This window comes from Felis catus, chromosome A2, assembly GCF_018350175.1.
Source record: "Felis catus isolate Fca126 chromosome A2, F.catus_Fca126_mat1.0, whole genome shotgun sequence".
NCBI classification, from domain to species: domain Eukaryota; kingdom Metazoa; phylum Chordata; class Mammalia; order Carnivora; family Felidae; genus Felis; species Felis catus.
Window position 1 is genome coordinate 92,113,905 of NC_058369.1, and position 27,356 is coordinate 92,141,260.

General features: G+C 36.7%; 1 protein-coding gene across 31 annotated transcripts in view; it reads left to right on the top strand.

The window, feature by feature from the left end:
- ADAM22 (ADAM metallopeptidase domain 22) overlaps window positions 1-27,356 on the top strand; it is a 239,311-nt gene that overhangs the window by 172,431 nt on the left and 39,524 nt on the right. For 30 of the 31 annotated variants that reach the window (XM_019825419.3, XM_019825413.3, XM_019825415.3 and 27 more), the window contains exons 12-23: window positions 1,226-1,310; window positions 2,330-2,420; window positions 3,846-3,897; window positions 8,630-8,729; window positions 11,170-11,241; window positions 11,464-11,556; window positions 15,411-15,491; window positions 18,517-18,567; window positions 18,791-18,854; window positions 20,793-20,898; window positions 23,008-23,127; window positions 26,531-26,699. In XM_019825419.3, coding sequence (XP_019680978.1) covers window positions 1,226-1,310; window positions 2,330-2,420; window positions 3,846-3,897; window positions 8,630-8,729; window positions 11,170-11,241; window positions 11,464-11,556; window positions 15,411-15,491; window positions 18,517-18,567; window positions 18,791-18,854; window positions 20,793-20,898; window positions 23,008-23,127; window positions 26,531-26,699 — 1,084 coding nt within the window. The remainder of the gene's footprint in view (window positions 1-1,225; window positions 1,311-2,329; window positions 2,421-3,845; window positions 3,898-8,629; window positions 8,730-11,169; window positions 11,242-11,463; window positions 11,557-15,410; window positions 15,492-18,516; window positions 18,568-18,790; window positions 18,855-20,792; window positions 20,899-23,007; window positions 23,128-26,530; window positions 26,700-27,356) is intronic. The other variant, XM_019825416.3, reaches the window with a different exon arrangement.

A 27,356-nucleotide genomic window follows, 5' to 3' on the forward strand; every position in this document is an offset into this window, starting at 1 on the left:
GTTATCTAAAGAACTATTGAAGGAAGTTTAAATGGAAGTCAAAGAGTGTATTTTGAGATAACTTTTAAGTTTTATACAATTTCAAATTTACAGAAAAGTTACAAGGATACTACAAGGAAATATCTTATGTTCTTTACCCAGATTCATCAATTATTTACATTTGGCCCCATTTGTGTATGATTTTATTCCTTCTGTCCTTCTGTGCCTTTTTCCCTCCCTCCCTTCTTTTTTTCGCTTTCATTTATTTTTCTTTTTTTTTAATTTTTTTTAACGTTTATTTATTTTTGAGACAGAGAGAGACAGAGCATGAACCAGGGAGGGTCAGAGAGAGAGGGAGACACAGAATCTGAAACAGGCTCCAGGCTCTGAGCAGTCAGTACAGAGCCCAACGCAGGGCTCGAACTCACGGACAGTGAGATCGTGACCTGAGCCGAAGTCGGACGCTTAACTGACTGAGCCACCCAGGCTCCCCTTCATTTATTTTTTTATCTATCAATTTTTTTTCCCTGGAACCATTTGAGAGGAAGTTGGAGATACTCACATACTGGGCCTTCACTACTAAATACATATATATTCCCTAAAAATAAAGACATTCTCTTATATCACCAGAGTAAATTACTAAAACTAGAAAATTTAATGGGGACACAAGACTTTTAAGTAACCCATAGTCTATATTCAGATTTCTCCAGTTATCTGAGTAATGTCTTTGATAGCTAATTCCCTCCCCTCCATTCAGACCCAACCCGGGGTCATGCATTGCATCTAATTGTCCTGTCTTTTTAGTCTCCTTTAATTTGGGAGATCTCCTCAGCCTTTCTTTGTGTATTTTGGGCTTAACATTTTTGAAGAGTGTAGGTCAGTTATTTTATAGAATGTTCCTCCTTGTGGGAATGTCTGATGTTTTCTCATTAAGAGATTCAAGTTATGTATTTTGTCCAGAAATAAACACAGAAGTGATTTTTGTATCCTTAGAATACCTCATATTAGTAAGTTTTTAAAACAAGTATGGTCCTGTTTAAGATATTATTGCTCATGTGGGGAAACATCCCTCAGACGTTTTTCTTTGGCTATGTGTGTAAACCGTATTCACATTCCTCACTTACTCAGGAATATGTAGTATAGAAATGTATTTCGTTGAGAAAATAAGTGTGGTAAATTAATAATGAGAGGTGCAATGATATTTGAACTGCGAAGAGTAAGCATTTTCCATTTCCTTTTCTAAAAGGGGAAGTCAATTTGAGAGTAGCCGGAGCGGGGCAGCTTATATTGGTGGGATTTGCTCGTTGCTGAAAGGAGGAGGCGTGAATGAAGTAGGTGTGAACATCTGTACAATACAAAGTGGTATGATGGCTGAAAATGTTTTCCTAATATTTAAGAGATCATTTCTCATATTCCACATTCTCTAGATGTTAGGTTGTTTTATTAACAACCAAAATGATCAGAGGACAAAGAATAGGAAAATAATGGAAGATCATATTTGATAATTCTGTTCATGTTCTCCTTAGAATAATCTGCAAATTTAGCTATTTACAGATTATACAGAGAAAATGTTTTACTTTTACCTTTATTGAAAATAAAACCCTGTTTATTACATTGGCTGATTTTCTGGAGAATTGAGTAATTCTCTGAAGCATTGGCTTCCTACCTAACAACCCAGTTGGAAATTTTCTTCCTTCTTCAATATTTGGTAAATTTTTAGAGAAAAAAAATAGATTAAGTTTTCCAAAGAAAACTGTCTTTTGGATATACCCTTAGGGCACTAAGTCTGATGGAAGTGATCTACAAGAAAAATATTAAATCGACATAATGAAAAAAATATCTTTTATTGGTCTTCTCAAGTTTCTTTTGCCCACAGATCATTACCACTTCCTTTTACCCATACCATTTGTTTTCTGAAGTCACACTCTGTTTAATTTGGGGAAATTTCAGGAGTGAACTGGATGGATACACAAAGATAAACAAGTTCCAAATAATTTACACCTTTATTTTTATTATTACCTAAAAGACTGATTTAAGTATATACAAGTGTTAAGTTTTTCAGAAATGTCACTGGTAAAATTTAGACTCACAATTAGACTTAAGTTTCGAAACCCAAAAGTTGGTGATTCTCTGGCTTCTGGGCTTCCCTATCAGACTTTATCAAATGTGGATTTATTTCTTACAGCTTTTCCCCAAATGCTCCATAGTTCAGCTTTAGCTACTGGTTGAACCTCTGCTAAATAAGATGCTTAGAACTTACATATTTCCAATTATATTATGACATCTTTCTCTGGCCCATCTTAAATAAAAAATAATTTGTATTTACATGTATTTTGTTTTTGTTTTTCAGTTTGGGAAAACTGATTTAATGGCAGTTACACTTGCCCAGTCATTAGCTCATAATATTGGTATTATCTCAGACAAAAGAAAGTTAGCAAGTGGTAAGTTCACCCTTGTGGTTTAGTTGTATTTAAAATAGACTATCTATAAATATTTTAGAGAATGAGATTTTGAATTCAGTTGTTTGATCAAAAGAGTTTGGGTAACAGTATAAGATAAACAGCCAGGGCATACAACATTTTTGTCAAAAGTAATACAAGGTAATATTTATATTGCAGGTGAAAATTTTTCCATGTGTAATAAATGTTTAAAGCTGTGTGATGATAAATTTATTGTTGAATTTCACCTAAAAATTGAGCTCAGTTTGCTAATTTCAAATGGTCTAGTAGAGAATCTTAGGCATATAGGTTTAAGGCATACTTCTATTATGGTTTATTTAAAACATCTCTTAGTATGGCCACAGACGTAGAACTTGTCTGCCAGGATCAGACCTTATAAAGGGCTTAGTAAAATATGGATCTAGTAAAATACGCTAGGATTACTATCAGGGAAGAATATGTTTTTTCAGGTAGGTAAAGTTAATTTATCAGGAATGGTCAAATATTATGTATTTGGAGTGAATTGATTAGAACCTTATTTATTGTATTAATAATAAATATAAATGAGACTGTTTCTGTTAATAATAACTATTACCATTTATGAAGTACCCTTTATAAGACATAACCGAATGCCACTATTATCTACATCTAGATACTAGTTTAATCCTCAAGATAATCCTGCACCATACCAATTATCAGCCCCATTTTACAGGATAACGTGACTGGATGTCAAAAGGGTAATGTCTTCAAGATGACACATAAATTAAGTGGCAAGCCCAGGTTTTGAACCCAGGTGTTTTAAGCCTTTCTGCTTAACTAGTATGCTATACTACCTTCTGCCAGCAGCTTTGGTGCAGAGGTTTTAAAACTGGACAAGAAAGTGTAGGAATTCCCATAAGGAACTGTGAAACCAGAATCCTACAGTGATGCTGTTTCATTGGTATGGGATTGTTAAACCATTTTCTTAAAATTTTTTTTAAAAAGACTTACTTTTTGAGATAGAGAGAGCAGGCAGGGGAGGGGCAGAGAGAGAGGGAGACACAGAATCTGAAGCAGGCTCCAGGCTCTGAGCTGTCTGCACGGAGCCAAAGTGGGACTTGAACTCACGAGCTGTAAGATCATGACCGGAATCAAAGTTAGACCCTTAACCAACTGAGCCACCCAGGGGCCCCTGGAATTTTTAAGCCATTTTGAAGCAAATATCAAGATTTTATTGTTATAAAAATTATATAATCTTGATATGATCAGAGTAGATTTTTGTTGTTATACTTGCATAGAAAACTTCAAATATGAGGAAAATCAGAAAACAGGTATTACTTTTTAAAAGGTATTTAAGGAATAAAGTGAAAATATACTGTTTAAAAACAGGCTACTCTAACGCACCTTTTTTCACTTTATAACAAGGCATGTGTATTCATTTTCTCTTAGGTGAGTGTAAATGTGAGGACACGTGGTCTGGATGCATAATGGGAGACACTGGGTGAGCCACCTCTCTTGGAAAATAACTCGCTTTCCCTTTCCTGCTGTGCTGTTGTCTTCTTAGGAATATGATACTAAATAACTTAGTGCACGCAACCTCACCAAAGACTTTAAAAAGAAAATCGGAAGTAGATTTTCTCAATGGCTCTGTATTATAAAGTATTTTCACAAAATAGTTTCTTATTTATGAAAACAATTGACGTCAGTTAAGATAGTAGTCCAAAGACGTTTGTAGGCTTCAATCTAGGCTAGAAATGTAAGAAGTGAGCAACAGGTGTGTTCTTCATGGCTTACCTACTAATTTTCTTTTGTCTCTTCAATTCTAATTAAATGGGTTGTAAACAGTAATGTGCTAGTAAGCTGATACTCAAAATCAAAAACAAGAAAAGAGCCTGGATTTGTAGCTTTCTCAGATTTTTGTGGTGTAAATACTCCTACAATTGCTGATTTCAGGTTACCAATAGTACGTCACCGAGCAAGGAGTAGGGAAGAGATGTGTACACTTTGCTGTCCTGAGAAAGGTTTTCATTTCTAAACCCTTCACACACTATCAGATGCCAGTCTTCTATTTATTTTTCCTAAATAAGTTGTACAACCATTCTTTTCATGTCAAGCTCATCACTACTCCTTTAAACTCTTATCGTCTTGAGCTCTTAGCTCTTATTATTTTAATAGTATTCCAGATACTCAGGCAACTTTCAGCCTTCCTTTCTCCCCTTCTGAACTCCATTTCCATCATTACTGAAAGGGTATAAAGCATAGAAGAGTAAACACTTGTATACCATCACCCAGCCTAAACAAACAAACACCACCTACATAGTTAAATATTCCTTGTGTTCTCTCTTATTGGTCCCCAGCCCCAACCAAAGTAACTGCTATCTTGAATTTGATTCGTATCATTCACAAGCACCTTTCACAGTGTATATGTGTGTGTGTTGAAGTAATACATAGCACTGCTTTGCAACTTTTAGTTTATATGAAAGGAGTCATATGTAGTCTTCTGTGACTTGCTTTTTTTGATCTTTATGTTTGTAAGATTTATCTATGCTGATAATATATAGCCCTAGTTCACTGAAAATATACAGCACAAATTTCTGTACTTTCCTCTTCATGTGTGTGAATCATTTTCCTGCTTAGAACTTTTGTGAGTCTCTATTGTCTGAAGAATAAGATTTGGATTTCTTCCTCCAGTACTTAGATATGCATAATCTTTCTTCATCATCACTTATAACCTCATTTTCCACTGCTGTTCATGGTTGTCGGTTTGTTTATTGCCATAATTATACAGGGGTTTCCAGCCTTTTTTTAAAATTTTCTAACGATAATCCTCCATTGATTTTAAGCTTCTTAAAAATTTGCTCACCATTAATGTAATTTCCAGCTTCTTTTGTTTCCTTTAGTATATTGTCTTCATCTGGAATTCTCATTTTTCTCTAACCACGCTTCTAGTCATTTTAGATTTATTGTAATTTCAACTCCTGTGTTGTAGTTTAATTCCATATATCCTTATACTCACCAATTAGCTGTGACTTTTTGAAGATTACATAGATATTTTTGTTTGACTTCACACCATCATCTCTTGATACACTTGATTTTCAATAAATATTCATTGGTGTTTGAATTTTGAACTCTCAAGAAATGTATGACAAGGAAAACAAATGATTGAGGGAATGTGTATGCAAACATGTATTAAAATATTTTTCAAAATACCTTTGGATTTTCTGTTTAGTAATAAAAGTAAATGATAAAAATCCTTATCCATAGCTGTAATTTTCCAACAATTACTAAATTGAAAGCTAGAGGTCCTTATCTTTTAAAAGCTATTTAGTATGTTATATTTGATTATTCTGCTTAATTACTAGAAACAAAATTTTATAGACAATCTACTTAGACTAAGCATAATGTGTAGCAAGATCAAATGGCGACATTCAGAAATATATATATAGCTCTTTGCATTGAACTCCTCTTACATCAAATAGATGTGTGCAAGAGAAAAGCTTCTAACGTAAGACATTGTCTAGCACAATGCTATATAAAATTTGAGCTGTGTCAAGCGTCACCTAACAGTACTAATTATGGACATGTATTTCTGATGGGTACTTCCCTTTCATTTCTACTTTCTGAAGTTTCTGTGTACTCCTAAATGTTGGAAAGCATGTTGAAATGACCACCAGTCCTTTAAAGATATAAAAATTAAATTTTAAGAAAGCACTGACTATAATAGATACATTACCCTGCAAATAGATAGATATAGTTGCCCTTCAAAATAAATATAGTAGCCTGCAAAAAAAAAAGAAGTTTCTGAGAAGAGCCTAGGGAGATTTCGGCTTTCAGGTATTTGAAGAGCCATGGCATGGTAGAGGAGTTAGTTTTATTTGACACAGGTAACCACACAACTGTGTGTGACAGTTATAGGAAGTCAGACTTGGCATGGTGAAGGTAAGAGAAATCCACAAATTCCAACTCTTTGTATGTAGAAAGAACTTTCATATAAGGTGGTGAGTTTCCTGTCACTGCTAAGAGCAGACTAAACCCCCAGGTGAGCAGTGGGCAGGAGGCTGGGCCAGGCTGAGGCCCCAGAGGGCTCCTTTGCAGGGTAGAGGCTGAACTAGAGTTGGACTCCAACACTAGGGGTCCAACACTAAGAATTAGTCACTTTTTTCTTTCCCAGTAGGGAGCTATCTCAAGTTTTGGCCAGTAGAGTGAAGAGGGAACTTAAAGAAATCCTATTTAAATCCCATAACTCAGACAGAGATACGTAGGATGGATTAGAGGGGAAGATGATAAAAACTTTGACTAGGGTATAGGCAATGGAAGGAAAAAGTAAGTAATATGTGTAACAAACTTCTTAAATAAAGCATAAAGTTCATGACCTATTAGGAAGATGAAGTGAAGGAAGTAAAATAATTCAGATAACGTAAACCCAGGATACCTTTATTTGGCATGAAACACTTGACAAATTAGTTTAGGGTGAATAATCATTGTAAATTCCATTAATTGATTCACAAAGCATTAACCTTTGTGGTAGAAAGAAGAAGGGATATAAATGGACATCGTACTTGCAGGCTGGTGGGAGAGACTTTATAAAAACTATCCATTATTCTTTTAATTATGTTTCACTTTTATAAAAGTTCAATGTTAGGGGTGCCTGGGTGCCTCAGTTGGTTAAGCGTCCGACTTTGGCTCAGGTCATGATCTTGTGGTTCATGAGTTCGAGCCCCGTGTCGGAGCTCTGTGCTAAAAGCTCAGAGCCTGGACCCTGCTTCAGATTCTGTGTCTCCCTCTCTCTCTGCCCCTCCCCGGCCCGCACCCTGTCTCTTCCTCTTAAAAATAAATAAACATGAAAAAAATGTTCAATTAAAACAATTTTTGAAAAATAGAAAATTAAATATTAATTGCTCCTTGTCTCATTATTTGGTAATAGCCAAGGTTAATGTGAAAATACTGCTAATTAGTATTTTTTTCTCTTTCCATGTTTATTCTTGCTTTATAAAATTTGGATCTTCTGTGTCTCCCTCTCTCTCTCTGCCCCTCCCCCGTTCATGCTCTGTCTCTCTCTGTCCCAAAAATAAACGTTGAACAAAAAAATTAAAAAAAAAAATTTGGATCTTGCATATGTCATTGTTTATTCATTTTTTACTTAACATATTATGTAGTCAGCATTTCTCTGAGTAGTTTTTGACACCATGATTATTAATAACTACATGATATTCTATTTTATTAATATATCACAGTCTAATTAGCAGTTTCTTATTTCTATACATTTAGGTGATTTTCATAGTGCTGGCTATTACAACTTGTGTAATAAATAAATTGTGTAACTTCCAGTGGGAAGTTCCTCTGTTCCAACATCTTTGTACACATAGCTAGTTATTTCCTCAAGAAGAATTTCTTAAAGCACAATTATCAGATTTAAGGATATTTCTCATTTTGAAGGTTCTTAATATACATTGCCACTGTTCTCTAGCCACATTTCCTTTTCTACTGATCCTTTATTACTTTTTTTTGGTATACCTTTCTTTATATATATATATAGACATAAACTTAAGAAAAGTTTCAAGAATAATAACAAAGAAACTTCTTAGAATCTTAAGGTGCTAACTTGGTGCCCCATCACCCCCAAGCACCTCAGTGTGCATTCCCTACAGACCAGCTCCTCCTACAGAACCACAGTGCAACCAAGGAGATCATCTGATTCCTAGCCCTCATTCAAGATTAGCCCTCTATTTCAAAAATGCCCCTTTAACAGAAGGTTCAGAATCAAGCATCGTGTTTAGTTTTATGTCTCTTAGTGTCCTTTAATCTGGAACAGTTCTTTGGTTTTTCTTTGACTTTCATGACTTTGACACATTCATAGATTATAAATCAGTTACTTTGTAAGATGTTGTGCGGTTTGGGATCCAGACCGGTTTTAATATTTAAGAAAGACTCATTATGAAATAAAGTATTCCTAGCTCTCTTTGATTGAAAATACAGGTATGTGTTGTTTCCTTTGCATGTGTATGCTAACAATGCATAACCCATAGTCATGATTACTTACCCAGTGAATAATTTAGAAATGTATTGGTGGAATGAAAGTCTTACGGATTTAACACAAATTTTGTACGTAAGTGGAATTTATTCTTTCATCTTTAAGAATAATGTTGCAATTCTAACAATGTTCAAATTTAAGACTAACATACAGATAAGGGACTAAAATTGTACCCAATTATTGCTTTTCTTCTGTCTTCTAGGTATTATCTTCCTAAAAAATTCACTCAATGTAATATTGAAGAGTATCATGACTTTCTGAATAGTGGGGGTGGTGCCTGCCTTTTCAACAAACCTTCCAAGGTAATAACTGTGATCAGAGTTATTAGTTAATAATCTTTAATAATAATCAGTTGTTAGATTATATATATTATATTGTATTATAATCTATTACAAGCACAAGTTTTTAGCCATTGGGTCTTACAAAAGAAGGTTTTCTAACTTGGCTTATATGTACATATACTAGATATGTGAAATATCTGCATTTTATTTTATTTGTTTAAATGTTTATTTATTTATTTTGGAGAGAGAGGTGGAGGGGAATACAAGCCAGGGAGGGGCAGAGAGAGAGAGAGAGAGAGAGGGAGACAGAGAGAATCCGAAGAAGGCTTCAAGCTGTCAGCGCAGAGCCTAACACAGGGCTTGAACTCACGAACTGTGAGATTATGACCTGAGCCGAAGTTGGACGCTTAACCAACTGAGCCACCCAGGAGCCCTAAAATACCTGCTTTTATTTCATTTTATTAATGTTTATTCATCTTTGAGAGAGAGAGAGAGCACACAAATGGAGGAGGAGCAGAGAGAGGGACACAGAATCCGAAGCAGGCTCCAGGCACTGAGCTGTCAGCATAGAGCCCGATGTGGGGCTCGAACCCATGAATGCGAGATCATGATCTGAGCAGAAGTCAGATGCTTAATTGACTGAGCCACCCAGGCGCCCCTAAAATGTCTGCATTTTAAAGTCAGCCTTAATTTTGGGCATTTGGGGCTCTTCTGATAGGAATAGAAAGCAGGTAGAAAGATTGTGTTCCTTCTGAAAAATAATTAGCTTACAAAGATGGTGTCATTTGCCTTCTTTGTCATGTTCTTGGATCCTTATTTGTTGGATATGTAATCACAACTCATACTGATAGCAAGGAGGGCATTGCTTCCCACATTACTCCCCACCACTGCCTTTCAGAATGAGCAATATGATTAAAATTACCATTACTTCTCAGTATAAAAACCAAGGCTGCTTACAGCAGAAAAGGAGAAAGTCTTTGTGTACTTAGACTTTGTCAGAGGCTTTTCCAACATGCAGGGCATCTTCTGGTTACTGACTTGAAAGCAGTAATTTCCTCATGCATTTGGAAAACTGCATGCAGTAGAAAGCTTTGTCCTTGTTAATTATGTGAACCATTCCGTGATTCTGTGTGCCATAGCAATGGGTGGCATTGCCTTTATAATCATTTTTCCTGGTTTCATTCTCTCTCTGTTCCAGTGAAATTTAGGAAGAGTATCATATTGCCTTGAAAAGCAACTTGATAATTGTGAGACTTGTTGCAAAACTTCAGAAGGGATATTTGATCTAAATCCCTGCTGCTATAAATGAAAAACAATTCAAGCCTCTTTACCAAAATAACTGATTATTCTGAACTCAGAGTAAAAGAATAAGTGTGTTTTTCACCTTAATAAGTTTTAGTTTGGCTTTTAAAGCTGTCTGATTTGTTATGATCCCTTTCAACTGAAAATAGAATCTAAAGATGTTTTGATCATTTTGTAGGAGAGAAGAGAATATTTGAAATCAGGTGGGGGTTTTGTTGTTGTTATTGCTGCTTTTTTAATTCTGTTTCCCCCCTCTAATTAGTTAAGAAAGTGTATGTGTGGGTGTATGTCTGTGATAGGTGTGTGTTCCAGCCCATTCTATAACACATAAACTTTGACGAACTTCTGAATAAGTAATATGTAAGTGGAACATAGCAGCTACTTACTAATTTTAACTATCACCATAAGGTAAGTTATGCTCAAAAGATAATGTAATTGATACAGAGTTAAAAGATAAAATGGCCTTAAAATATACTCTTGTACAGGCCAAAAGTTGCTTCCATCTCTGGGGCAAATTATTATTACTGTTATCTGTAAAACTATGTTAATAGGAGGAGTTCTATTTAATATTAAATAAATCAATGGATTTATTAATTTTTGTGATGTTTTCCTACTTGTCTATGAAATAACTCTCTATTTCACAAGGAGATATAGTTAGTTGGCCTTCACAGATAATTGAACTTGATTCTCACAATAATTTGTGATGTAGATGGGCAGCTAATATTATTATTATTCTTGCTTGAAATATTAAGGCACCTATGTGCTCAGAGATGACAAGCCATTTGCCCAAGATAAGTAGCTGAGCCAAGATTTGAACAGACTTTCTGTCCCCAAATCTCTTGCTTCCTCTTTGAAATGAAATTTTCAAGGGTCAATGGCTAGATCATCTTTATTTTGGTGTAATTTACTAGACTTGATATGTATGTTACTTATGTAAATATAATTAAATCTGAAATGGAAACAGAAGTAGACACTTTTGTTCTAAAGCTCCCAGTTTTAAAATTCTAAAGTTAAGCTTTCAAGTTTGGGAAAATAAAAATATACTTTGAAATGACTGATAAGTATGCCGCATGCGTAGGTGTGGCACTTACGGTCCCTCATAAGGTCTTTGATCTTGATTTATCTAAATTGTAGTTGTCTTTTTGGTTTCATCCTGCAGCTGCTCGATCCTCCTGAATGTGGCAATGGCTTCATCGAAACTGGAGAGGAGTGTGACTGTGGGACCCCTGCAGTAAGTCTCTGGGTGTTTTGATGGTTTTTTTTTTTAGGTTATTCAGAGTCATTCCACACACTGAGACATACAGAGCTGGTGTTATGTCTGGAAGTTTCATAGGATATATGGAAGAAAGATTATTATTGGGGGGGTCTATATACTTTTCTTTAAAAAATATTCTGCAACTTTCAGGAAAATGACATGATTTTCTGATGTTTTACAAATGTTTATATTCCTTAGGAATGTGTCCTTGAAGGAGCAGAGTGTTGTAAGAAATGCACCTTGACTCAAGACTCTCAATGCAGCGATGGTCTTTGTTGTAAGAAATGCAAGGTAAATAAATGTTGAGCAATGACTAATTGACAAAAAAAGAGGATATATTTGATTTAATCGTTAAGACTGGGTAAATATAATGTAATAACAATAGTAGTGTCTAAGATATATTGAGTGACTAAGTGCGAGTGTGCCTGGGGTCTTGTACCACGTGAGACACAGAGCTGGGTCCTGAACCTTTTTAATCTCCTCAGTTTGTCTTCTTATTACTGCCTCCCTGAGAAATATGCACATTGTATGAAGCCAGGTGTTCCTAACCTTCGGATTGTGTTTTTCCTTTCTTTGTAAAGCCAAGTGATTCTTTTTCCTTGCCGCTCTGCTTGGTATATTTCTTGCATTAGCAGTTGAGAGATCAGAAGCTGTACTTTTAGACATGATAACACTTCACATGAGAGTTTAGAATGCATCTTTATTCACATTATCTGTTTTCATCCTCCCAATGGCATCCTATACCTCTCTCCAAATATTTAAGCCTTAACATCAGAACGAAAAGTTATTTGAGGCTTATCTTTTTCAAATAAATCTATTTCTTTTTTTTCCTCTTCTCATATAAAATCTGGTACAGTATACTACATTATCTCTGAGGTTTGGTATACATCTTAGTATGTATTTTTTTTTTTTTTTTTTTTGTTAGCAGAGAGAGCCTGAGCAGGAGAGGAGCTGAGAGAGAGAGAGAGAGAGAGAGAGAGAGAGAGAGAGAGAGAGAGAATCTTAAGCAGGCTCCCTGCTCAGTGTGGAGCCCAATATGGGGTTCCATCCCATGACTCTAGGATCATAATCTGAGCCACAATCAAAAGTCAGACACTCAACTGACTGAGCCACCTACGTGCCCCTAGTACTTACCCAGTAACTGCTACAGGTTCTTAGTAAATATTTGTTGAATGAAGAATAAATACGTGCAACACTCTCTTATTGATTATATGCTGATTGACTAATGTTAGTCTAATGAGTTAAGGGAGAGTAGGATATGAACCTATCATACTAAGTATCTACTGTGTGCTGGGGATTGTGGTAAACACTTTTATGTTATATCATCATGTATCTGGATTTTTCAACCCTGGCACTATTGACATTTTTGGCTGGATAATTTTTTCTTTTGTTTTGAGGGTGTGTCTTGTGTACTGTACGTTATTTAGCAACATCCCTGACTTCTGCCCATTAGATACAAGCACCACCCCTCCCAGCTGTGACGACCAAAAATATTTCCAGACATTGCCAAATGTCCCCTTGGGGGTAAGATCATTGCTGCTTGAGACTGCTGTCTTAGATAATGCTCACAACCACACTTTTGGGAAAGGCATTATTATCCTTATTTTTCCAGTTGAGCAATCCTGGTCTTAAGGAAGTGATATAACCTGCATATGCTCATTCAGCTATTAAGGAATAAATGTGAAGTTACATCCCAGATCTGCTGGCAGCATTTGTGTTGTTTCCACTTTATCACTATGTCTCTGGCAGCTTTTTAAGACAAGCAAGGCACTGGCAGAGATCTCTGAAAGCACTTTCTAAAAAAGGAATATAAAATCAAATATGAAACAGACATTTTTAAATTTGGGCTGCATCAACTATATAATCTGTCAGCTTCTCCAACCGCCGTAACAATGGGTCCCCCATCATTTATTTTAATCTTCGATGTTTTAAGTCTGCCCATTTATAAAATGCCATTTTTATTTTGAAGTACAGAATTAGGCTCTTTGTGATATGAATATTTCAAGGAACAAATATAAAGTAATAGAATCATAATATGTACAATAGAATGCCAGGATTAACTATCCCCCAAAGTAAGCTACAGTTACACCAGTCAAGTAAGAGCTTTTTGCCACTCTCTCTATCCTGCACCTCCGGCTCTTACTCCCACCCTACCCTCCTGGAGGAGCCAGAGGCAGGATAGTGAATGGAGGAGGGAGAACAGAAAAACAGGATGAGAAATCCTGTGTATCTCTGTTTTCCCTGTATGTATTTATGCTAAAGTATCTGTAAGTCAGAGTTGGCAAACATTTTAGGTAAAGGGTCAAGTAGTAAATAGTTAAGGCTTTGTGGGTCATAAGCTCTCTGTCTCAGTTACTCAACTCTACCTTTGAGAGCAGCCATCAAAAATACAGAAACAAGGGGCACCTAGGTGGCTCAGTCGATTAAGTGTCCAACTCTTGGGTTTGGCTTAGGTCATGATCTCACAGCTTCATGAGCTCGAGCCCACGTTGGGCTCTGTGCTGACAGCAGGGCGCCTGATTAGGATTCTCTCCCTTCCTTTCTTTCTCTGCCCCTCCCCTGCTCACGCTGTCTCCTTCTCTCTCAAAATAAATAAATAAACTTTTTAAAAATGTTGTAAAAAAATACGGAAACAAATCAGCATGGCTATGTTCCAATAAAACAGATGGACAGCCACTTTTTATCCTCAAGCTATAATTTGCCAACCCCTGCTCTAAAACATTGCCCATTGACTTATTATTTTTCTTTACTCAGTGGTAAGTTTCAAGAGGGCAGGCAGGGATTTGGGTCACTTTATCTACTGCATATCCCAGCACTTAGAGCAAACTGTCCTTCACTGGGCTTTCTTTCAGAAGTTTCTTGGCAGTTCTAGAACATTTACACTCTCATATAAACTCCATCTTAAATCTGCTTATATTTGTACCTGAGAATGTTCTAAAATTGTGGCTTACTTACCTCAATCCCAAGAAATTGGAAGGATAAGAACCAGAGTATATGAATTTAAATTACTTGTTTATTTCCTTATTTTCATGGCCTATTTACTCCCACTAAAATGTGAGTTCCTTGCAAGCAGGATTCTTGTGCTTTTTTTTCCTCCACTGAATCCCTGGTGACTAGAATGTGCCTGGCACATGTTAAGTGCCTAGTAAATACTTGGTAACTAAATGAATACAAATTTTGTTTCGATCTTCTAAGAAATACTGTTGAAATCCTGATTGGAGTGGGCTGTTCATATTCTAGGAACAATAGGAAACTCAAGTGCTTGGAAGGTTGTGAGCAAGGCAGAGAAAATGGAAGTTAGTGGGGGAGGGAGGGGCCCACATCGAGTGTGTGTTTGTGTGAGTAGACATAAAAGCATAGCATTTGTTAGCATTTTGGAGAGGAAAAGAGAATAGTATGGAAGAGGAGAGAAGGAAGATGATGACTTTGTGTGTCTGTTTTGTGAGGATAAAGACTCTAGCAATTTATAAGTTCAGTGAGCTTAAAATTTTATTTGTAATCTCTATACTTATGAGAAATATTTGAGGTAGTTGAAAATAGAGAAAAGAAAAAGCAAAAACAAACAAAGAGGAAAGACTCTTCCCATACACAGGTATACAAATAACAAGAACATTAGACAAGAATAAAAGACCAAGCCATAGATCTATATAAAAATGAGGCAGGAGATAAAGGACAGTATGGGAAGAAATTGCTTTGCCAGAAAATCTAACTTTTGCAATTCAGCCCGGAATGTAACATTCAGATTCTTGGCAGATAAGCCAAAGAAGAGTAATGTGACAAGGGTGCCAGTAAGAAATGAAGAGGAAAGTGTAAATCCAAAACCTTTTTGAGAGGGAGAATTAGTAGAACATGGACTGACTTGTCCTTCTGGGGAGAGGTACCATCAAGATGTACCCTATTTTAGTAGATGTTGTAAGACTTCTGTGTGATGAGTATGCAAATTCTTTCACACAAGAGAAACTCTCTCTGAAAACTTACTAAATGAACGTTTCATTCAGTAACTGTGGTCTTCAGACTACCATCTTAAAACAGCCTAAAATATTCTTATCCAAAAATATTCATGTTGCTTTTTTTTTAAGACGATAGATACTGTGAGAGATTTTTTTTCTTCAACAGTTTTACACATTGATTTTTGTTCATTTTAGTTTCAGCCTATGGGGACTGTGTGCCGAGAAGCAGTAAATGATTGCGATATTCGTGAAACGTGCTCAGGAAATTCAAGCCAGGTACTTTACAGAATCATTCCTCTAAACCTGATGGCAAAAAAGCAGGGTTAGCTTAAGTGCCCTGGCCCCCAGACAAAGTGTCAAGGGACACGATGTCTTTTCTACATCAGTTCTCATTCTCTCTTTATTTACTTCTGGGAATTTAAGTTTCCGTGATCAAAGCTTGAGCAGATGTTCCGTGTAATTTTATCTTAATGTTGAACTAACCTAAGACTACATTCATACCTTAACTATTTTGGTTTTAAGGAGAGAGTAAAAGGCATTTGTTTTTTTTTTGTCTAATTTTCAATTCACCTGGTTGAGACAGGAGCCAGCCAAGGCACAGAGACCCACAGAGCACTGGGTTGTGAGAAGGGGTCTGTTCTGTCTTTTGTTGATCTGAGGCCACATGCAGCACCTCACCCATTAATACCTGCTCTTGAATTTAGTATCATGTAGTTGTAAATGGAGAAGATGTGGGAACTGATACACTTTGGTGAGAGTTCACAAATTTCACATGGTCCTTATATATACAGACAGTCTTCAGTTTGCATGGTAGTGTGGGACCATAAAAATGACCATGCAGGCTGAAGTCATGTAAAGTCATCTTAATCAATGGAAAAAATGAGAGTTGTTCTGTGATCTTTAAAAAATGTTGCCAGCCTACTAAAACCTCTCTTACTCTTGGTTTTAAGTGAATAAGGAAATGAAAAAATAAACCAGTATTTATTTAGCATGCTAAATGAAAACAAACATTGAGAATTAAAAGCTTTATTTTTGTTGTAAAATCCTTATCAGGAGTAGTTTGAGCTGTGCATGTCTTCTGTTCAGAAACCTTAAGATCCATAGTAAGCATCTTTTCTGTGCCTTGTTCAATGATCACACTCCCTTCTAAGTTTGGATCAGCTTTTGACATTTTATCCTTTGTACTTCCAATGTCGTGAAATATCTCCAGGAGATGTGAAGATGTGAATGGGAGGGGTTTTTTTTTGGCCAAACAGCAGTATCAGCATTCCTAGTTAGTGCTTTTTTTTTTTCTGTAACTCAATTTACGTTTGATTGGAATTTCACTTCTAGTGTCATCACTTTTCATTTCTTTTCTGCACTTTCATCTTTTCTGGCCAGCTCCCTCTTAACGATTGTCCAGTTTTATAAAATGTCACGTGCTATTACCCAGAGACAGAGAGGCAGCACAGCTACAACCTGTGTTGTCTGTGCATGAACTAAATGCATCCAGGCGAGTACCAGTCCCTTGCGGACTTTGTGAGAAATGACAGGTTGGATCACTGACCACAATGGCAGCTGTCATATACCTAGTGATCACCGACTAACAAGTTAGCAGCAAAGTTTGTGCTTTATGCAGTTACTCACAGTCAATACGCTGTGGTAACTGAAGTTGGAACCGTGTCATTGGGGTACTGATGTCATTTAACAAAACCATGGTGACTGAAATTCATGTATATTGGAGCCATGCAGAACAAGGACAGCCTACATCTTTTTCTTCTAGAGAAGAGGGATTCAATAGTGGTAAACCTGCATTAATCATTAAAAATGTTTTATTTTAAAGGTAGTCATCCTAAGAGACTAAAGATCTTTCATATGAAAGTATTTTCTTTTCTTACTATCTGATTAGCATTGTTTTTCTAAGTTAACACGTAGTGATGATGAGGATACAATTAATGATGGCCTCATATGTTCCCGGAGGGGGAGTATATTAAAGCAACTTCTTTGGAAATCCATTAAGTAGGAGTTTTTAAAAATAAGAAGCCCAAATCCAACGATGGCATATAAAGATCCTCTTGTTGAATTAGTTGTAACAGCATAAACTGCTCTTTAATTATAAATGAGTATTTTATAAATTTATAATATTTTATAATTATAAATGAATAATGTAGTACAGTGGTTATATGGTTTGTTAGCACAATGCAACGTACTACAGCTATTAAAGAGATTCCCTTACAAAAACACTTATTGTGACCTGAGGAAATTCATGTGATGAAAAAATAAAGAGAAGAAGCTGAATATAAAATACTATCTATAACTTGATTACATACATGTGTTTAAAAAAATCAAATCTTGGGGGTGCCTGGGTGGCTCAATCGGTTAAGCATCTGACTCTTGGTTTCGGCCCTGGTCATGATCCCACAGTTCATGACTTCGAGCCCTGCGTTGAGCTCTGAGGTGACCTTGTGAAGCCTCTTTAGGATTTTCTGTCTCCCTCTTTCTTTCCGCCCCTGCCCCACTCTCACGAGCCGTCTCTCTCAAAAATAAAGAAAGAAAGAAAAAGAAAGTAAATAAAGAATAAAAAATAAAATTTTGTAGAAAAATGTAAAGAAAAAGATGTACCATAATATAAAAAATTGTCTCTGGGAGGTGGGAACATGAGACTTTTGTGTGTGTGTTTTTACTTTTTTTACATTTACTAACTTTTCTCAAGTGAGTGTGTAATTATTAAAGCTAGAAAAAATGTGTAATAAATTTAAAAATTACTGTTTATAGCCACACAGGAATGTTTTACAATTTTCTGCACTTGCTACAAGGGAAAACCGAGGCTATAAAATAACATGATTTTTCTAATGTGCGCTAGGTGGATTTCTGCTCAAGGAGCATTTTAAGAGTAAGGGCTGTGGTGCTTCTCATGGTAAAAAAGAGGAAACTAGCTATTGCTTCATTTACGTTGGGATCCTCCTTGCTTTGTTTTGCGCTCTCGTTTTTCTCGCTCTGAGGAATGATGTATCTGTATAAAGCAAGATGCTCTGAAATGTTGGGGTTGTCCGAGTCATTGCTGTTGCTTCTTTTTATTTGCTACTATGTAATCAACTGTTTATACCTCTGGTAGATGCATAGTTTTAGAGGAAAGTGCACCAATTGTTACATTTCCTTTTGCTTTCTCTTGATCTTTTTTGTTTTTATTTTCAGTTGTTTTAAGAGACTTACCATATTATCAGACTTTTATTTTACCTTTTTTTAATGGAAACGTTACAGGGATTAGCTCAGCCTGATATTTTGCTGTGCACGTGGTTCACAGTTCTGTTTTCATTTCCAGTGTGCCCCAAATATTCATAAAATGGATGGATATTCATGTGATGGTATTCAGGTAGGTTACTTCATCTTTACCTAAATCTTTCATGTGTGCCAGCATGAAAGAAATACTGAAATCTTATCAAAAGAGGAAAGTCAGTTTAAATGTTTTGTAATCCATTCTGAAGATAAAAGGCTTTATAATACTCATCTACTAGCTGTCGCAGTCGCAGTCTCTTTTTCAGTGATCCGACATAAGCAGACACTGCATCATTAATAGGTGTGCTTTTCCATTTTAGGGGATTTGCTTTGGAGGAAGATGTAAAACCAGGGATAGACAATGCAAATACATCTGGGGGCAAAGTAAGTAAATAGCGTGGATTGATTGCTTTCACAGTATGATATGAGGCCATATGACGTGTGGGCTGGAAGTTAATTTTGAACCACTTTATGAGTGGGGGATTCTCAAAGACACTGCAAGTCTTGGAAGGGTCACTTTTGTGGAATTAGAGAGGAGTACCTCCCTTGAAAGACACGTGGCTAGTTGGTTGTGCCTTTGGACAAGAAATAAGGTGCCTTTGCTGCCAGGCAGGTGAAGTCCACCCCAGAGTGTGCAGCCTGGAGAATAGAACAAACCTGGATTTGAGCTCCGTGTACACTTCCTCAGCTGAATGTCCTTAAGCAAAACCTGTACAACCATATGGAATGGACACGGACCCTGGATAGGGCACCCTTGGCACTGTAGCAGTTTAGCTAGAGTGGCTTTTTCTTCCTCAACCATCTCTCTTAAAATTACAGGTGACCTTCTGCTGAGGTAACTCTACCGTGTCAGAAAAAAATTTCAGCATTATCACTTTCAAAGTTTGTCACATTTTCTGAGGGAAATGTAACATTGATTTCTAAAACATGTGACTTAAATTATATCTTTATTTAAATGTGTATTTAAAGGTTGTGTCATTATTTTTCCCCCAGTGTTACTGGCCCTTTTGAAAGCAGTTTTTTTTGAAACTCCTTCAGAAGACAATTTGTATTAGAAAGCAAGCTCAAAAGATAATGCTAATCTTTACTTGTCACAGATAGTGGCTGCATTCTGTTTGGGAGGGGAGGTGTGTGCACGTTTGCACTCTGAACAGAGTTACAGTTTTGTTTCCCCCGCTTGAGAAGAAAGTGTTGCTCACCGCAAGAAGTAGGGAAAAAGAACTACCAATGGTGACTAGTTATTTTTTTAAATATATACAAATGCTCCTGAAACCAAGACTATACTGTATGTAAGTTAACTTTAATTTAAATAAAAAAATAAAATTAAAAATTAAAAAAAATAAAATATACACAAACAGTAATCATTTGATTAGTTTGCAAAAGTCATTTTTTAAAAATTTTTTTTCAACGTTTATTTATTTTTGGGACAGAGAGAGACAGAGCACGAACGGGGGAGGGGCAGAGAGAGAGGGAGACACAGAATCGGAAACAGGCTCCAGGCTCTGAGCCATCAGCCCAGAGCCCGACGCAGGACTCGAACTCACGGACCGCGAGATCGTGACCTGGCTGAAGTCGGACGCTTAACCAACTGCGCCACCCAGGCGCCCGCAAAAGTCATTTTTGATCTCACTACAGGACAATCCCATTAGCCAGCCCTGGCTTTAGCAAAATTAAAGTTTTGTAATACTGACATTGTTTAAAATGTTATTTGGCCCTCATGCATTTAACATGAATTCAAGCTTATTTAGAACAGAATAAAATTAAGGTGGTTTTTTTTGATAGTTGTTAGGAATTAACAAGGTAGAATTAACTATAGACTTAACTATAGAATTAACTATAAGAATTAACTATAAACAAGGTAGAATTCATACTGTTTCTTAAATCTTTAATTATAGTACATAGCTATTTTAATAAACTCATCGTTATGATTAATAAAAATTGACACATAAAAAATTTGTGCTTTATATTTGGCGCTGAGATTAAAGTGTGGAGTATTTATTCTGGGAACCATTTGGTAGTATCTTGCCCTAATTATTGGCCAAATTGTGAGGAGTGTTGTTCCTTGGAACCGATAGCCTCGATCCTATCAAAGATTGACATAGATTGGTTTTTCAAATTTCCAATGAGAAGTCATGAAGAATGTAGCTGAGTCATGGATGTCTGTGGTCAAGTAAAACTCTGGAGAACCATGGGTCCAGGTTTTGGAACTGGCCACATTGTCATGAAGAAGAGTCCTTAGATGGCTTCTTTCCCTTACTGCAAACATTTTGAGCAACTCACGTGTTCTGTCCCTCACTGAGAGAAAACTCTATTCTGCTTCAGAGGTGATGGCATCAGACAAATACTGCTATGAGAAACTGAACATCGAAGGGACAGAGAAGGGTAACTGTGGAAAAGACAAAGATACGTGGATACAGTGCAACAAACGGTGAGATGAAGTTTGTCCAGAGTTTATCCCTTAGTGAATTACAAGCATTACTTTCAGCGTCCCATTTCCTCTTCTCTGCATCCTCCAGAGCTTTCGGTTGCCTGCTCACCTCATCTTTTCACTGCATCCCAGCACCACCTTGCAGAAGCCTCCCAAATCTTAACACATATGCTGGCCTCTCCCCAAAGGCCCAGGTCACACTTGCAGCTGCCTCAGGACTTGCTCACCTAGAAGGCACCTGCTAGCATCTCAAAAGCAACAAAAATTAAAGCCACCAGAATATGTACTCAGTTAGCTGGCTCTGACTTTTCGAAGCCACTGTTTTTGTCAGAGGTCAACATAACTCACTGTCCTCCAGTTGAGAATTGAGAAGCCTCACAATGGACCTTGATGCCGCTGTCCCTCTGACACATGGTCCAAATGCCAGATCATGGCCATTCTTCCCTTTTACTCCCCCACCATTTGTCTTTAATTCATCTTTTCATTCCTTTCCTATTACCCCAGCTAAGACCTATGTTAACGCTTGGTCTATTACAAAGACCTCTTAACAGTGTTTTAAGCCAAGCAGATCTGGCATGCTGTATTCTACTCTTCTACTGAGGGGCATCTGGGTGGCTCCGTTGGTTAAGTGTCTGACTTTTGGTTTTGGCTCAGGTCATGATCTCACAGTTTGTGAGTTTGAACCCTGCATCTGGCTCTGCACTGACTGTGCAGAGCCTGCTTGGGATTCTCTCTTTCCCTTTCTCTCTGCCCCTCCCCCCCCCACTCTCTCCATACTTTATGAATTATTTCTGGGTTTATTCTAGAAATAAATCATTTTCAGGGTGCCTGGGTAGTTTGGCCACTTAAGCATCCAATTCTTGATTTTGGCCCATGTTATGATGTCACAGTTTGTGGGTTTGAGTCCCACGTCAAGCTCTGTGCTGACAGCATGGAGACTGCTTGGGATTCTCTGTCTCCCTCTCTCTCTGCCTCTGCCCTGCTTACTCTCCATCTCTCCTTCTCTCTCAAAATAAATAAACAAATGTAAAGTCATTTCCCTCTTCTCTGAATTCCCACGGCCTTTTGTTCTATTATTGTGGCCCTTGTCCCAGCCTCTCTGTTTTATCGTTGTTTATGTGTGCGATTCTCTTCTCACCGAGAGTGTATTTCCTTGACCGTGTCTTTTTTTCTTTGTATATCCTAAAGTACTTTGTAAGCTCCATGCACATAAATAAGACTTATAAAAATGTTGACCATCTCTTCTGTGTTAAGAAAGCATTTTTGTTTATGATAGATATGATAAAATGAAATAACTTTTAAAAATTGTTTTTTAAGGATGAGTTAATACATTTTTCTGTGCTAGTGATAGATGTAAGTTCTAATTTTTCTCTTTTCTCTATATGATAAAGCCTATTTCCATATATAATTTTGCTAGTCTACTAATCATTCTTGACAAGACAGTTATCAGTATATGTATTTATAATTATGTATGTTAGTAATTAAAATGTTCTATATACAGAAAATATGTCAGATAATATTTTATACCAGTACAAATATTTTACAGGTTTAGTTATTATATGTGGCAGTTGGAGGAATAGTGGAATATATTGAAAAAGGGATCATGAGTGTGTGTGGTTATGTGTCTATATATATAGACACATACCCTCCCCCCCCCACACACACATAATTCTTCTTTATTTGGGGGCAACAGGTTAAAGAAAGAGCTGTATTCCAAAAGAATACTCACTCAAAGGTCATTTATTCACTTACCAAATATTAAAAAATGTTTTAACATATCCAGTAATATGTTCTAGAGAAAGAGATTCTGATCTAAAAGATGTCTATCTGATGGATAATTTCCTTTAACAAATACTTGAACTAATGGACGGTACAGGAAAAGCTAGAACACAGTTGGGATTTTGGTACACTAATAGGAGTTTCAGAGAAGACACTTTTTAAAGTGAGAGGCAAACTAATTTGGGCGTATTTAGCTTGTAATTTGAGCAAATAAAATGTAAACAAACATGAAAAACAAACGCTAAAGCAGGATAAGATTATTGTTCTAACTATACATGGTTTGTTCTCTCTTTGTGGAAAGAAGTAAAGAATTGTTATCTTTTAACACAGGGATGTGCTTTGTGGTTACCTTTTGTGCACCAATGTTGGTAACATCCCAAGGCTTGGAGAACTTGACGGTGAAATCACATCTACTTTGGTTGTGCAGCAGGGAAGAACATTAAACTGCAGGTAATGCTCTACCTCTTTCCATGAGAACATCATTCATCTTACTTCTGAGGACTGCCGCGTAGAATCACTTCGGTTTTCAGTTCTCATGCATGTTAGCAAGGCGACATGGAATCTAGCCCAGAGAGGTGACTGAGTAAATCCTGACACAAGAGGGTTGAAAAGATGAGAATTAGTTGACTTTGGTTACTGGAGCTATATTTAATGGGTCAGTAATACCTTGCAGGGCTTGGTTTGCATTTCTTTCCTACTAAGGAAGGTGAGTGAGAACTCCTGGGTAAAATCAGTGGATTAAATATATGCATCTTCTTTTACTTCCTTCTGAAATCCCACTAAAATGACACTAACTGGATCTTTTTTTAGAATTCATGTATCCACAGGGAGGCAGAGAAAGGGAGAAGAGACAACAGCAACAAAATTTTGGAGCGTGGAAGGCAAATGGATGTATGGCAAATAGTTGTCAAAACTAAGAAAGCTGAGGGGCGCCTGGGTGGCTCAGTCGGTTAAGCATCTGACTTCGGCTCAGGTCATGATCTCGCGGTCTGTGAGTTCGAGCCCCGCGTTGGGCTCTGTGCTGACAGCTCAGAGCCTGGAGCCTGTTTCAGATTCTGTGTCTCCCTCTCTCTGACCCTCCCCCGTTCATGCTCTGTCTCTCTCTGTCTCAAAAATAAATAAACGTTAAAAAAAAAAAAAAAGTAAGAAAGCTGAATTCCTAAGTCAGTAATGGGGAAAACTGAGAGCTAGCCCAGTATATAAAGTTAGTTCCCAAAAGGCTCAAAGATTGGTAGCATCATCTACTTCTGCAAGAGGGAGTAAAGGATTTGGGGCAAGGAAGGGCTAAAATAAAGAAGATAGTTGAAAGTCTGCTAACAGATTACTGCCTGACCCACCTAAACTGGGGATTGCTCACCCTCCCAATAAAGATTTGAGCTTTACATTCTGCAGATAATAAAGCAGGTTTCCAAACTGAAGGATAGCCGGCAATATTGATATCAGGGTGTATGGAAGTGGTCTAGCCTCATTGATGTTCAGCCAGAAAGCCCTAAAATCTCCTATAGTTTATCTGATTTCCTAACTCAAATATGAGCAGTTTATCAGACATGTGAATAAAGGCTCTAACACACATACACAAAGAGTTAAAAAGAGCCGGAAAAAAAGGCACCTGTCAATATTTATGAGAGATAAGATATTTCTATCATGAAACCAGAGTAAAGTGCTATTTAATGAAGAGCAGGGGTGCCTGGGTGGCTCAGTCGGTTGAGCATCTGACTCTTGATGCCAGAGATGTGGGACTGAGCCCTGTGTCAGGCTCCATGCTGAGTGTGGAGCCTGCTTAAGATTCCCTCTCTTTCTCCCCTCTGTACCTTTCCCCTGCTCACTTGCTGTCTCTCTTACTCAAAATAGAAAAAATTTTAAAAAAATGAAGAGCATTCATAGAAATAAAATGCTGTTGGAAATTTTAAAATAGGGAGGTAGGAATTAAACTCAGTAGTTGAAATTATCTCCAGAAAGTAGGGCAAAAGCAGCAAAGGAATGGAACCATAGAGAAAACCTCACCAAGTTAGAATAGACACGATGAACAGAGAAAATACCAGGGAAGAAATTGTCAATGAGTGACTTTGATTGTCTACAATGGATAGACTTGAGTTTCTACATTGACAGGTTCACCAAGTGCCAAATACACGGAGTGAAATTAGAGGCACATTTAAACATGTCGTCGTGAAATTTCACGACCTTAGGACAAAGAAAGGAATCCCAGATGTTTCCAGAGAGGAGAAAAAAAAGGATCAGACTTGGAATCTTATTAACAGGAGCCCCAGGAATCAGAAGACAATGGAGAACATGATTTTTGAAATAAGTTCTGTACCTTATTTCTGTACCTTATCAATCAAGTGTGAAAGTAGAAAATAGAGACACTTTTAGATATTCAGGTTGCCCCTGAATTTATTGCCCTGTACCATTTCTCAGGAAGCTATTGGTGAAATTGTACTCCACCAAAATCAAAGAGTAAACTAAGAGAAAGGCTGTGCGTGTAGGAAACAAAATACCCACCATGAAGACAGGGCAATCCTGCAATGAATGGTGAGGGGAAATCCAAGTGTTCAAGTTTTCCACAAGATACAGTAGACGACTAGATCAGACAGGAGCAGGGCAGACTGCAGATGGAAACCCCAGGAGAGATTTCTGCAGGAAGATGAACTGATGCTCAAGACACATCTCTAGTATGGATTTGGGGTTAGCAGAGTTTGATCAGTTTTACATTGGTGACAGATTCTTAAAAAGTAGGCAAAAAAGACAACAAATAAGAGACTTGCTAATTTGAGGGAAAATGAAGAGTTGTGCAGGAAAGAAAAGGATTAATTATGGCACACCGTATCACTCAACTGAATAACATTTACATAGTCGTAATAATGTGCCTTTTTATTATTGATTTGACTATTCATTAAACAAAATTTATGTTGGGGGTATAGGAAAAAGACATAAATCTTCAAGTTCCATAGAGGTAAGTTGGTTGCTAATATCTGAAATGGAAAAATAAAAAATAGTAACACTCATTATTTAAAAATGTGTGGATAAATAACAAAAGAATCAATTAAGAGTAGAAAGTAGTTTCTTCCAAGGAGGAATATATGGTGGAGGAGAGAGCACTGTACGACTTTATTGCATTTAAAAAACTGATTTATCTGATTGACTCTTTAAACTGTATGCATGTGTCATTTTGATAAAAATAAATGAAAAGAATTGAGATTTATGTGCTGGCATTGACATGGCACCATATGAGTAAATCAACTATGAATATACATTTTTACCTCATTCTGGTTTTTTAAATTTCTATAGAACATGTAGGCTTGCTCTATTGAATAGTGAAGTTAAATATTTTAGCCATTCTCTAATATAATTTTTAAATTATTAACCTTCTTGGGAAATGTAAACCCAGACCAGTTCTCACGCTTGTTTGAAACATGTTTGAAATCTTGAAATCTACAATTACAACTACCAAATCAAATCCTAGCAATAATGCCTCACTTGACTTGTACATGATATCCAAGGCAAAATGATAAAGCTATTTTAATTCAGACCTTTGCTATAATAATTATGTTCAAATTCTAAAATATGTCAATATCTCAAAAGCATTAGATCAAAAGATTCAATTGCTTTCTTCATTTAAAGGAAGAAAATGCTCATGCTGTTGTTTTTTATTAGATAATGGGTAGAAAATAGAGTAGAAAGTAGTTTCTTCCAAGGAGGAATATATGGTGGAGGAGAGAGCACTGTACGACTTTATTGCAGTTGTACAGTAAGTGGGCAATACTTTCTTGCCCACTTTTTAGTTTTTTAAAGCAGATTCTCAAAATGAATGTGACTTAATAGAATCCTGTTTTCTTTTTGCTTCCTTTTTTTTTAGTGGTGGGCATGTGAAGCTTGAGGAAGATGTAGATCTTGGCTATGTGGAAGATGGGACACCTTGTGGTCCCCAAATGATGTGCTTAGAACACAGGTGTCTTCCTGTGGCTTCCTTCAACTTTAGTACTTGCTTAAGCAATAAAGAAGGCACTGTTTGTTCAGGAAATGGAGTAAGTATTCAGTACCTTGCCATAGGGAAACTCCTCTATTCTTTTGTAACACAGAAATAGACATGACCCTAATCTGTTTATTTTGTAAAAATGGAAAATATGCTTATCCGTGTTTCTAGCTGGCATGTAAACAGTTATTTGGTCATAGTCACTGGAATATTTCTCTTGCGTAATCTGTGCAAGCCTGGGAATAAGAAAAAGTATAGTTTTCCTAACCAAATTCTTCTTTCTTTCTTATCATGTTAATGTGATCTCATATAATAGAAGTATAATGGCCAGTTTTCTACAAGTGATCTGGGAGACAAATTTTAATAAACTGTAATGGGGTTTTTAAAAAAGGGTGTAAAAGGGAGGATCATTGGCCACAGTGTTTAACAATTCGTATTGTCCAGGCACTAAGCAATTAGAACAGATCATAAGTACCTGTTGTGGCCACACCGAGTGTGTATCAGCTGAGGATAACTCCTCGAAATAAAAACTGAATAATTCAGGGAAGCGTTTATCAACAAATGAATAGAAATAATGGCATTGTATAAAATACTAAATTTTATTCTTTCTGTCAGGTATCTATCTGATAATGTTAGTCCTAGATAACAAAATTTGTAGCTTAGATAAACATGCTCTATTAGTGACTATAGTTTTGTCATTTTCAGTTAG